Here is a 13778-nt window from a genome sequence, read left to right on the forward strand (position 1 = left end):
AACATAAGTTTCATCTTTATAATGTCTTTAAATGGCTGTGTCTAAATGGTTAATTGCGAACGTTCGCGCTGGTGTTTTTACAGTTTTTAACAACTAATGGCTTTTGTGCAAAAATGCTTGCAGGTCACATGCTAAATTCATTACATGCTAAAAATTTAGGCTTTGTGATTTTTGATGTTGGTGCGACGAATATACGGCAGTTTTATTGTATCTTACGTTTTTTATCATTTTAGTCAGATCTTGGCATTTTAAAACTAACATGCTGATGCTAAGTAATCAAGTCTTATACTAAAACCGTTCTGCGTTATAAGATCTTACGAGGGTATTCACGTAAGGTGACACTATTATCGTGTAAATGCTGCTAAAAATAACACCAACAAATGCTTTGTCAAGATGATATCAGAGCTAAAGCAGTAAAAATTTTTGAGCGAATCATCGAGGAACAGAAAAGCATTTTAATATGACGCGCTTTTGGTTTCAAAAAAATTACTTTCGTTTTTGTACGTAGTGTGGGTTCCTTTTCAGCAACATTCTATTTTTGAAAAGATGCGTTTTTCGTTTCACAAAAAAAAACCAAAGAGCTCAAAAATGAAAATATACATGCTCTAGATTCGAACGCAATTAGTAACGAAAAATGAACATTACCCAGGTTACTAGTTGCCCATTTGAGCAACAGTTTTTTTTCTGGCAGTGGTTCATGCAATTCTCAAGAAAAAATTGAACTGTTTCCAACTAACAGCAGTGACCAAAAGTTAGCCTTGCCATATCATTCCCAAGGAACTATACAATAGGGTTTTTCGCCACTAATGATGACCTCTGTAAAACAAACTGACTATCTTGGTTCCCTGACGTGCGACCGCAGCCCCATCATCACAAACAGGCAGAATTAATTGAAAGCGGTACACCAATGTGTTTCAAGATCACTGTAGCTCTGTAAATATTGACCTTTTTCAGCAACCTCAGAAGTGTGTGAAGAAGTTGACCTGCCTCTGGAACAGGTATACGTTGTTGATACGAGTGGAGATGACGAGCCTCAGATTCCAGCTGATCAAGAACCTCCCACCTTTGTGGAGGGTATCCCAGTTGACTCGGACACCGCAATCATCAAATTTGTACTTGAGGATCCGGTTAGTTAAATAGTTATATAATACGTGATAAATTTGGAGAGGGAGTTTTTATAACTTTTTTGAAGTTCAAGTTAATGAAAAAAAATCTATTAGGAGCAAATTTATTTTAGTTTTTTTTTATTAGTATTTTGTGCATTTTCAAATTTTAGTCCTATTTTTTGAAATCCAGTTCGCCAAAAAAGGAAGCGCGGCAAAATGTATGAAATTCTCTTTTAACTAGTTCTTGTCGACCCGGTGAATTTTCTGAAATCATACGAAACGTTTTTCAATTTTCCCTTTTGTTGTATCTGATAATACGATAGGGAGCAAAATAACCATCAAATTCATAAAGAAGCCTTTTTGAAATAAAGTTGTAATCAGCATGATCTTTACTTCTGGGCTCTCGCAACCACACAACTCAAAAACACAACAATGATCTTCACCTTGAATTTAAACAGTCACGTGATGGCAATGATTCTTCGCATTGCCTAACAATTTTTAATTACTGGAGTCTTTCTGATTATACCCCCCCCCCCAGATTAGTGGTCATATAATATATCGCAGTTAATCATGGTAACTATACCGTAATGGGGGCTATAATTTCGTACGCAGGCGGTGTGGGGGCTATAATGGGAAAGACCCAATTATAGCTTTGATTCAAACGTAGATCTGCTATTTATCTTTTTTTTTGGACTGGCAAAGGAGTTCAGAAGTGGAATAAATGTGGGATTAAATTAAAAATTGTTTATTGTTATTTTTTTCTAGTCGATGGTTCCCAAACTGCTGGTGGAGACAGATGATACTTTGGACTTTGCAGTTGTGGTGAAGACAGGCAGAGATAACAACCTCTACTTTGTCACTACAAGTGGACTGGAACCAGTACCACAAAACGAAATCAGCCCTGAAGACGTCAGTTAAACACTCTTCCGATTTTTTTTCAACTCAAACTCGAACGCTTGTTTATGCAGACTAAAAGGCTAATGCTGCTCTGCTGCGATTACGCAGAAACAAAATTATTATTATTAATATTAATATTGCATGATTATAACCCAAAGGTTTAATAATTACTTTTCAAGTTATATAGATTCCTTACAAGAGCCTATGACACCAAATTATAACGAATTCACAAAGAAAATGCCTGCGACTTATTAACATATTAAAATGTCTAAGAATAAGTAAGTAGTGTTTTGGTTTTTCCATTTAGTTCCATACTAAAATTTTTCATAAATTAACTTGGTTGTTTACATTAGTTAATTTCTTTAAACTCATAAGTTTATGAATTTGATCCAAAAACTTAATTGTTTGTGAGTTATAACTGTTTGTGAGTTTTGTACGAAATACATAAACATAAACATGCATATGATGTATGTACATACATCATACGTATGTTTATGTTTATGTATTTCGTACAAAACGGAAAATAGCATCAAAAATAACACCAATAACACGAAAACTTAGCTCAAAAAAATACGAAGAATACCAATTAAATTTGCTGAAAAATGTGATCAGTTTCCGCAAAAAATCGATTATGTTCTGTTCGTCGTCACTTTTCTTTCCCTCTGTTCTAGATCACTGAATTCCCATACGGTGTGAGTCCTACAACTCCAGGGGAAGAACCCAGCACTGTGGATCTGTTTGAGAACTTCCCTTACGACAACTACAATGACATCACTGAAGTGATCATAGTCCCCACCCCCGATGGAAACCCAGTGACCATCACAAATGTCACAATCATCGGCTGCCTCAGTTAGTAACTATTACTACAGACCTACTGAACAACTTTTACTTCACTAGAGACCATAAACGCCAAGCGGAGGTTCCAGACCAAAACGGTATCACATATGAAATTCTTCGCGCGAAAACGGGGCGGGGCAGTTTGTGCTCGAATTACACCACATGGAACGTTTTTAGACTGTACAAAGTCAGAAAAATTGTCTACACATTTAGAAGTCATTTTGCTCTGATATGGTCCGATAATAGACCATTGTGTTCTTAGATTCTCGGATAAGCAGCGGCTTTAAGCTCACAATATTTTTATTAGTTGCATCAGGCGCACGAAATTCTGATCAAAAGAAGTTGCAAAGTTGTTAAAAGAAGTTTTTATCAAATTTTATTATGAAGCACCTTGACGTAGAAATTGAATATTCAACAGCAAACTTTTTTAGTTCACCATACAACTTCTACTTAGTAAAGTTGTCGATCTTTTTCTGCCATATTATTAAGATTTGTTGATAGACTTAATTTAAGGTTAAAAGCATGTACGCATGTACTTTTTTTACTATTGAAGTGCAAACTATGATAGTTTGGAGCAAGAATTTTGGTTATAATAAGATTGTGTAATGCAATTATTGTCATACCGATTCGTTGCTTGTCGTTTTGAATTTTTATATTTTATATCCATGCATTCTTCCCGTGAGTTTGTTGCTAGTCTAAGAAAGTAAGTCTAAATTGAAAGTGCACCTGAGCAGTAGAGCATTTGCTGACAGAAGTCGAATCAACAATCAAAAAATAAACAAACACCTGTACCTGTTAACTATAATTCCAGTCAGAGTAACTTGAGCTTACATAACATGAACAGAAAAATCTTTGGTTTTTTTCTTATTTTTTAAAGAGAGTTATTTCGAGAGCTTTCACAAGTTACAATACCCCTCGTACCGTCAAGTCCTCCACTATCATTCGAGAGCAATTTCTCCGATGTTTATCGGTAACGTTTCTTGCTCAACGAAAATTTGTTTTTCGTTTCTGTTGTTGTTTTTAATTGCAATACTTATAACTTTGTAGAAGAGTCAACAACGACTTCAACCAGCACCTCAACCAGCACGCCTTCAATTTGTGAGACCGGAGAGGTTCTCAGTGAGGCCAGACAGTTCAGGGGTGACGCCAAGTTTTATGGATCGGACCCCAAATTCACAAAGTTGCTGATCTGGGAAGACGTTCGTAATTTCATCAGTTCTGGAAAAAAATGACCAGATGTTATTTCAATCTCAATTTTGTTTGGAGACATTTTAAAAATTTGGGACAACCAGTTTTAAGAAGGGGATACTAAATTCAGATTTTAATTTTTTTAATCTGAGGACCAGATTGATGATCAACAGTTTGAACTCTGAATGTATTTTATTAAACGCGATTAGACCAAAGTAATATTTCTTAATTTACAAATCATTTTAAAAAATCGATAATGTAGTAAGCCAGCTTGTGGCATATGTTTCCCCACAGTAATGACTTCCCATACTTAGATTTATTTTTTTGTGTAATATAAAAAAACTTAAGAAGTTCGGTAGTTTTTACAGATTTTCTTGCGGACGCTATAAACATCATTTCCAAAAAAGTCAAAGTACTATATTTCAAACTACTTCGGTATCAAAATCATGGTTATGAGAAATAACAACTAAATCAGATTATTGTCCATTTTGTTGTCTGATAACAATAGTCATTTCAGTCGAGCAACAAGAACTTCGCTGGGTTCAAAGTAACAGGAGCTGGTTCCAGCGCAGAGACGATTAAGGTCCGATTCCACGTGTACAACTGCAATGACATGTCATCGTCATTCAGACCCAGAGTCCAAGGCAGATCACGACTGTCTAATCTGGTTAGACTTCGACATTTTTTCCTTTGATATTTCAAGTAGCATTCATTCGGATGTTTTAGCATTCATTCGGATGTTTTGCTTTTACCACCCCCCCCCCCCCCCCCCCACCGAACAACAAAATTTTTGTTTTCATTAACATGCGTGAACAAAGTTATAACCCAGCAAGATGTGTGTGTGTGTGTGTGTGTGTGTGTGTGTGTGTGTGTGTGTGTGTGGGGGGGGGGGGGGGGGCTGTCTATTACAAAAAAACGTATAAGTTTTTCAAAAGGTGTAAAATGACAATTATTGATCAGTTATTAGTTGATCATATTTTAGTATGTTAATTATCAAGTATTTCAAGGTTCAATTTCATTGAGTTTTTCAAATTGTGTTTTTTTTTGAAAATTTGGGATTGCTGTGGTACAAAGGTAACTGACGCTTTGACATTTTACAGGAGGTCAACAAACGCTATGAGGAGGAACTTTTGTTCACTAGAGAGCGAAGGTTCTGCAAGATTGAGCTGGAACTCTTGTCTGAAATGAGCAGAACTGGACCCAACCAGTTTGTCAAGGTCAAAGTTGTCCCTCTCAAATGCAAGAGTAAGTATACAGGCATATACTTTGAGTCTCTAAAGTTTACTGCAACGTTTTTCTCTCATCTCTCCAAATTTATTTGATGGTTAGGAACTTTATACCGGCCCTACTTTTTTTGTTGAGCCAATTTTGGCCAACCGATATCTTTTGCGGGTAGATGCAAAAATGGAATTATTGAAGGTATTGAAAAACAGAATCGATTGTTCATGAGACATTGTTTTCATTTTTAATAGCCGCCCTCATCTTCTTAGCCGGCTATTATAGCACTCGTATTTTTTTTTACTTTTTACATCGTCGAATAAAAATTTGTTTAGCTTTACCTCATTTTGCCGCCTGCTCGACATTTTGCGCGAAAATTTCTTGACTTCCCTGGGCTATTTTCATTGTTCGGTCATTGTCCTCAGAGTACTTTTAAACAGCAGCTGCTCACCATAGCAATCTAGAATGAACAAAATCAGTATCAAAAAACGAAATCGAAAACGTGAGATTTGTTCTTATGAGTCTGTGTTAACATCTCTAATTTGATTGTAGCCCCTGCATCCTCTCTTTCAGGAGTATTCAAAGCTACGAAATCCAATGAAAATAGTTCGCACTTTAAAAAAGTTTTCATTTCGACTTTAAAAATAATCCTTCAATCCAAATCGATGTATAAAAATGTTTTCATTTCGCTTTTTAAAAATACTTCATCAATCCAAATCGATGTTACGGGGACTGATGGCGTCTATTTACAGGCAATATGCCGCGTATGTTTTTTTTTAATTTCTGGAGAAACTTATGACGTTTCAATTCTTTTTCCAATTTTCTAGCCTTTTCAGTTTCCAAACAGCCCCAGATATTACTAAAAGAAATAATATGTTGTTTAAATGTATTCATACGATATATCAGCTTTCAAATGTATCAAAATAAGTTAGATTCAGAGAAAAGGGCTTCAATAGTAGAGAGCGGAGAACATTTCGAAAAAATTATGCGGAAATAATTTAACACAAAATCTTGACATCGTTCATCCAGAAATTTCTTTTATTCCATATCTTCTCTCAACAGTAGAGTTCTTTTGAAAGACTGTTTCTAATACATTTCAAAATTTTTCAAGATAAAATTGAGAGTGACATTTACAACATTTTCACATGCTTAATTTTTCATGATTTTTTCGCGTTACGCTCAGGTGATTGAATTTTGCATTAGGTTTTTTAAATAACTGATATCTTGATTTTGTTAAATACAGTGCCCTTCCGGATCGAGCTCTTGTTGACAAAATAGTGAAAGAACTGCGGTGCAAAACCGTAAAAAACTTTCACCGCAAAACACCGTAGTGGTGAATTTTTGTAAGATTAGCAATTTTTGGCGGTGAAATCTAGTGAGCAATGTTAAAATTTTTTGATTCTCAGTAACTGTGCTCTCCGTATATTTTTAACTTTTTGGCGCCTTTTTGGGTCAGAGAAAGTAACTACTGATGACCGGCACTTTTTGTTCCGACCCCTCTTGTTGTGTTAAAGTTTCGTTTTCAAAATTTGTTTTTAAAAATGGTTTCAATTTTCCCAATGTTTCTTTTTTCCTTTTAGTATTGGAACTTGATTATTATATTCTGACTACTATTCCATTAGAGTAGGTCACTGACAAGGCGAAAAGGCAAATTTTTTCTATTTGTGAATCGAAAATGTAAACATTTATTAAAGTTTTGGTGATTTCTGAATTGCGGATACAAGTTAGTGATTTTTGAGTTTTTCGAACTGTAAATTTCCCTGTTGGGGCATTGTGTTTTTCGTACAGATGTCATGTTGGTTGTTTTTGGGTTTCAGAAACTACAACAACTTCCCTGACTACAACCTCAACTCCGACAACATCCACAACCACTGAGACTGAGCACATCTGTACATATGGAAACACGACTAGAATTAGGAAGCTCAACAGACCAATCAACGCATCCGAGGATACACCAGCCGACACCACAACCACCGTTTTTGATGAGGTAATACGAATGATGTAATATGTTATGTAATACGAGTGATGTAATATATGCAATATGTTATATGTCAATGGTGAATTCATTCTTTTTAACTTTCCAAGACATGTAAATTCGGAAAAATGTTAGCTGTAAAATGTGGGGTGGTCTACTGCACAGAAATTGGTTCCCTTCAGGGATTAATCATTTGGTGCTTTATTTACCTTTTAGTTGTTTCTTATATCTTTTTTAGCCTAAACAACCGTACTACAGGAGGCACCGTACTGCAACATTTTTGGGTTTGGAGGGATCCGTTTTCTGTTCTGCAGACCACCCAAATTTTACTACTATTGTTGGTTAAATATTTACATGCAATGAAATAAATGATTCGTATTTATTTTAATTCACTTCACTAAATACAGTATCGTTAGTTTTCTGATATTAAGAATATTATATTACTTTAATTTAGTTTCAAACTCTTTGCAATGAAGTTCCTCGGACCTTAGTACATGTTAACGTCAACAATGACTATTGTTACAACATTGAACATTTATTCGAGTCGAAACTAAAATAAAGTATCAAATAATTAATATTATTATTGTTATTATATAATATCAAGAATCTGTGTTAGATAATAATCTTTCTCTACTAAAACTACAAGTGATATTTGATTGATTTCAGGACAGGAACTACACAACTGTAGCACTTGAGATCATCGTGAGAGGTCACTTCGATTCTGTCTCTCTCAGTGTCGCATTCGAAGACACAGAAGGCAATGTAAAAGTGCCAAGAACATATGGAGAAAGCTTGGAAGATATCGTAAGTGCATTTTATGCTGTTTCCTCTCAAATAAAAAGGCTAAAAAAATTGAAGGAATTTTTTTTCACCTAAATTTTCACCAAGTCACGTTTTTATTCTTTTCGAATTTAATTGAATTTATTCCATTTACACAAAGATTTATTGTTGAATTCAAGTTTTACCAGTTTTTTCAACAATTAAAGTTACCAAGTCTTACTTACAGGAAAACTGAAAAAAAGGAATTTTTGTTTAAGCAATTTCTTGAAGTAATTTTTGTTAAACCACTGTCTGTACTGATTGTTGAGAGACTAAACAACAGTCAGAGTAGATAAAATTTTGTCAAACTGTTTTAACGTTGTAAACATCAACAATATTTGTCTGTCGTAGTTGATGATGGTAATGTTTTCAGTTGTTCACAAAAGGAGACGCTCCCAAGATCATAGAGTACAAGAGAAGAGCGAGAGTGTCTAAAATGGATGTGACTTACACCATCAACCCGAAGGGGGCAGCCCAACCTGACAAATTCGTCATCATCCGTGTCATTGTACACAGATGCTGGAGTAAGTTAATAGACATCCCATCTGCAATCACACATCAGAAAGGAACGTACAATTATGGGGTATTTCCCATTATAACCCCCAGCTTAATGGTCAGATAACCTATAGCCCCCCCATCATGGTAATTTTACAATAATGGGGGCTATAATTTCACGGGGCGATACTGGGAAAAGCAGAGATTGTCTAACTAAAATCTGTGTCACAAGTAAAATAAGTTTCTTAAGTTTGTTCAATTCAAGTCTATTTTTTTAAAAAAAAATCATTGTTAATATCCTTCAATACCCTTGAGAATGCAACTGGATGTGCATGTGGAACATCACAAATCAAAGCACATAAAAATTCAGAAGTTATAATTTTTCAAAAAGTATACTAAGCAGAGTAAAAGATCTTTGATTTTGAAGAGCATACAAAAATGGAATAAATTACCCTCTAACGTAAGAGCGACGGAGAACAAAATCCTTTTCAAAAAAAATTTAACAGAGTTTTTGCAACGTCAGCATGAAAGTTTTCCAATAGATAGACAGTTAGGATCATTCGTGTCTTATTTTTTATATAGTAGAACGAACAGCTTAATGGGTAACATCAATTGATAACCAGAAGTTTGATGTATAATTTTGATTATTTCAATAAATATTCGTGATTATTCTGAAGGCATGTAAACTTTAACTTTTCGGTTATATTATTAATTTACATGTTTGGAAGAAAAATAAAAGCCTTGAATAATTAGAGAAAGCATTTAGTTCTTTTAAAGAGTTCACAGAAATGCTGGGTTGTTAAATGCTTATGTAAATTTAGTAAGCCACAAAATATTCTGACACAAACCCGAAACTTTAAAGCTGAAACGTTAAAATCTGATGCAAAAATTGTTTGACTAAGTTAGGTATCACATGTAACAGTTTTAAAATTAACATTTGTTTAAAATTTTATTTCACTGTTTATTTCCTTCCGATCCACAGCATCAAAACGACCTACTTTTTAGGGCACCAAACGCCCTTACGCCGCTAATAAAATGTTGCTTTATGGCGGCATTAAAGAGTACGAATTATTGGCAATGTGGTGAAGCTTTATGCAAGTGATAGCTTTAGAAGTTCTTGAATTATTTGAAGAAGCATTTTATATTATTAATAGAAAAGACTGGAACATTGAATCGTTTACCGATTTTAAAGCGTGGAACGGAACGTTGAAATTGTGTATCAGATTGCTGATGTTCAATTCACCAAGTTTTTTGGCAGGAATAAGACCGTTTGGTCAAAAAAGGAAACCTCCAATATATAATTTAAAAAATAACCGTTCTAAAAAAATTTGCCTTCTCTTTTCGCATCTAATGTTTCTCAATCCAGTACGGCTTTGGTACACAATGCCATTTTTACCAAAGCCCTCTATGTTAAGATGACCTCAAATTCATATAAATTGTTTACGTTCACGTCATTCATGTTTACGTTAAGTTTTCAGACTTCCTCAGACATGCAGACATTTACGTCATTACATATATGTTCATATTTTTAAGGATGTTCAGCTGTTAATCAGATTGACTGCTAACTAAGTTTGTTAATTTTGCAAATTTCAATTTTTCATTCAGCTGTAAAACTTGATCTAGTCTAATCTAAGTTAATACGTTAACCTTGTCGCCCAATCTAAATTGAAATTTCAATTTAAGCATTTAGCAATTCTTGACCAGCTGAACCTCGATTTCGCACCGCGAATTCAACATTAATATTTAAAAGCGATAAGTGTGATTCGCGCCGCCAATCATCCCAAATTGTAGGCTACACTAGGTCTATACAACATTGCGCAGTCAGCCTCGTATTCGAGAAAAATACCTTGATCAATAGAACTCTTGTGGTACAATAGTACATTTTTAGTTTGAGTTCCTTAATTCGGTGCAACCAATTTAGTTCAATTTCTGTTTAACTTAATTTAGTTCAATTTCCTTATTTTAATTTGTTCATTTATTCAGTTTAATTTTGAAGATCAAATCTGATGATTTCATACTTGTTAATTTGTTTATATCTTAAGCGTGATCTTTTTGTCTGTTCACCTTGTCTTGTGATTGTCAGTTGCCGCCATTTAGTAATGTTATCTTGTGAACAATTTGTGAAGCAGTTTGTTAATCTTGCCTAATTTCATTCTACTCAATTTCGTAATTAAAAATAGTTGACTCTCTCTCTTAACTAGATTTCGATCCGCCAAAGTCTAAATTCAGTCGCATCAAAAATTTGGTATCTTTCGCTAAGCGAAATACCCGATAGAAAGTTGAACGTGATTTCGCTCCGCCAAATCAACCTAAACTTTGTAACTCAAATAATCAATATTTGAATAACAAAATAAAAGCTTGAATTCGCTCCGCCAATTCACTCTTAAATTGGCCGAATAAAGAACGCTAATTGGCACTACGAAACAATTCAAATCTACAGATTGTAAATCTGTACGACAACTCTTCTGGGAAAAAGCATCGTCAGAACCAACACAGATTTGAAGGAAGTGGCGAACGCACGAAGTAAAATTGGCAGTATCGGCCAAAGAAAATGCAATACTCGATACACTATAGAACATTAAGCCGAACGCGGTGCGATTACCAAGCGAATCAATGTATGAACAAGCAAAAGAACTTGGCAGAAACCACAGAATGAGATAGAAATTCATGGAATGCGTAACTGAAATCATCATCGGAGTCAAAGTGAAAAAATATGAGAGATTCCGGAATAATGTGATGCGATCGACCGTGGATACGTTTATTTCAGTTCTATATCTAAGGATAAAAACAGAAGGACGACGCGTACTAAACCACAAATACCCTCTTGAAATAATTAACGATCTCCTCGGAGTTGATTTATGGAAGGTTTTGGAGGATTTTTTCATCCGGCCGAGAAACATAACAGCTGATAAATAGTTCGTGAAACATATTTGAAATATTGAAATTGTTTTCTCGTAATCATAACCAGCGGAAGTTGCTAAATAAATGTATGAAGATATTTTTTCGGAATTGATGAGAGTGAACAAACAGTTGGTCACTTTTGATTCCGAATTAGTGCTGGCTCAGTTGGAAAATTTTTAGTAGCCTATATTAGTGTAATCAACGTAGTCTTTATAGGCGTATTGTGAACATTCGGTTATTGCTATTTTAATTATTAATCTAGAACTTTTCCGTATTTCTGCTTTGAAATTTTTCAAGGGAAGATTGTTTCAGCAGTCCAATCTGAGTAAAATCTCAACTTCGGCTGAATTTTTATTTTGAAAAGAGTTGGGCCAAATTGAATTGACTCTCAGCTAAATTTCGACATTTTTGACATTTTTAAAAATATTGTTTGTAATTTTGAATGAAACTTTGGTTTTTTTTTCAGAACCCAAGAGAACAACTACAACAGGAACAACCACTACTACTTCAACACCCACTAGTACCTCAACATCTACACCCACATCTACCACTTCTGGCACCTCAACAACCACCTCCACCTCCTCACCAACTTCAACATCCTCTGGACCAGTTTGTGAATACGGAAACACTACCAGAATTGGAAAGCTCAACACTAAGATGTACTTTACAGAAGATGAGCCACAAACAACGATCGAGTATTTCTCAGAGGTTTGTTTTGAAGATTATGTTTCTACAAAAGATCTTAAAAAGCATTTAAAAAAAGTTTTTAGACAAAAAAATAATTCAGGTTTCATTGAGTCCTAAAATAAGAGAAAAGATCAGAAGTGCTGTTTAAATTGGTCATCTGATCGAGGATTAACCAATAATATGCAAAAGTTTTCATCCGCCACTATTGGACACAACTAACCCTAGTTGAGAGGTCGACTTTATGAAAAGACTTATAAAGTCGACCGGGGGGGGGGGGGTGTGGTGTTTCTCTACCTTAAATACACGGTCGACCTCCTACTAAGGGTCGCGACCTAAAGTCTTTTCATAAGTCGACCTCTCAATTGGGGAAGATTTGCTTAATTCACTTTTTCGTTTCAGATAATTAAATTATACATGTGTCAATTATAAAAAAAATTGAGAGTTCGCGCACTCAATTAGAAAAAATAAGTGTGAAATGCGTCTAATCCTGTGAAGCAACAAGGAAATTTGCATAAATTAATTGCAATTGAAACCAACTTGACGAGGCTTATGGGAAAATTATGATTTACGGACTTTAATAAGTGCCAATGTGGGGACGTGAAAACCTGTTAGAGTTAATGCTTCTTCACCCATGTAAAATTCCAACGGTTATCTCCCATGATTTAGCGATTTTCTCGCTCAAGACGGCTATTTTGCAAGAATCTTGCTAATGGACAGTTTTCATGTAAGGAACTTGCTAGAGTCTTCCAAGAATCTTGCAAGATCTTAGAAGATAATATTCTGTTTTGGACTAGGGGGTTGGGCGCCCTTTGGTTACCATCAATGAGTCATTGTAATTTGCAACTACATAAGCCCATCGATGAACCATTGTAAAATTTATAAAAATCATAAAAACCATTGAGAGATCAGTGTTAATTCTTAATTCTTGAAAGTATTGTCACTGAATTTTGTGAGTTTTTGAGAACTGTTTCGGTTGTCTGGTAGAATATGATTATTTGAAGTGTTATTTTGAGAAATGCGAAGGCTAGTTCTAACTGCATTTATCAGGCTATACAAAACAAAATCAGTCGGCAAGCAGTCACAGATGCTAATTGAAAAAAAATCTTCAAGGGGGAGGGAGGAAAAAAGAGGGAGTTGCAGAAAATTTTAACAGTGTTTTTTTCAGGACCGAGACTACAAAGTAGCGGGATATGAGCTGAGAGTGAGAGGAAGTGTTCAAAACAGCAGAAGTGGTGTCATTAGTGTCTCTTGTTATGGAAGTGATGGAGACGAAGTCATGCCAGGTCTTCAGGACGATAGCCCCGCCTACAAGAGCTTGGTTAGATCTCAGATATATGTGGTGTCTCTGTGTGTTTGTCTGTTTTGTGTTTATATATATATATATATATATATATATATATATATATATATATATATATATATACATACATATATATATATATATATATATATATATATATATATATACATATATATAGGTTTATATATATACATATATATATATATTATATATATATATATATATATATATATATATATATATATTTAAAGTGTGTGTGTGTGTGTGTGTGTGTGTGTGTGTGTGTGTGTGTGAGTGTGAGTGTGAGTGTGTGTGGTTGGGTGGGTGTATGCGTGTGTTAGTGCGGGTGTGGGCT

At 34.7% G+C, this 13778-nt stretch overlaps 1 protein-coding gene across 1 annotated transcript in view; it reads left to right on the forward strand.

Moving 5' to 3' along the window:
- The window catches only part of LOC142348706 (uncharacterized), a 148440-nt gene that overhangs the window by 130722 nt on the left and 3940 nt on the right, over positions 1-13778 (forward strand). The window contains exons 56-66 of the mRNA XM_075400159.1: positions 955-1127; positions 1872-2015; positions 2675-2852; positions 3888-4039; positions 4546-4695; positions 5129-5273; positions 7064-7233; positions 7888-8025; positions 8414-8564; positions 11903-12144; positions 13289-13441. Coding sequence (XP_075256274.1) covers positions 955-1127; positions 1872-2015; positions 2675-2852; positions 3888-4039; positions 4546-4695; positions 5129-5273; positions 7064-7233; positions 7888-8025; positions 8414-8564; positions 11903-12144; positions 13289-13441 — 1796 coding nt within the window. The remainder of the gene's footprint in view (positions 1-954; positions 1128-1871; positions 2016-2674; positions 2853-3887; positions 4040-4545; positions 4696-5128; positions 5274-7063; positions 7234-7887; positions 8026-8413; positions 8565-11902; positions 12145-13288; positions 13442-13778) is intronic.

The sequence above is a fragment of the Convolutriloba macropyga genome, chromosome 10 (genome assembly GCF_964194025.1).
Source record: "Convolutriloba macropyga chromosome 10, txConMacr16.3, whole genome shotgun sequence".
Classification (NCBI taxonomy): domain Eukaryota; kingdom Metazoa; phylum Xenacoelomorpha; order Acoela; family Convolutidae; genus Convolutriloba; species Convolutriloba macropyga.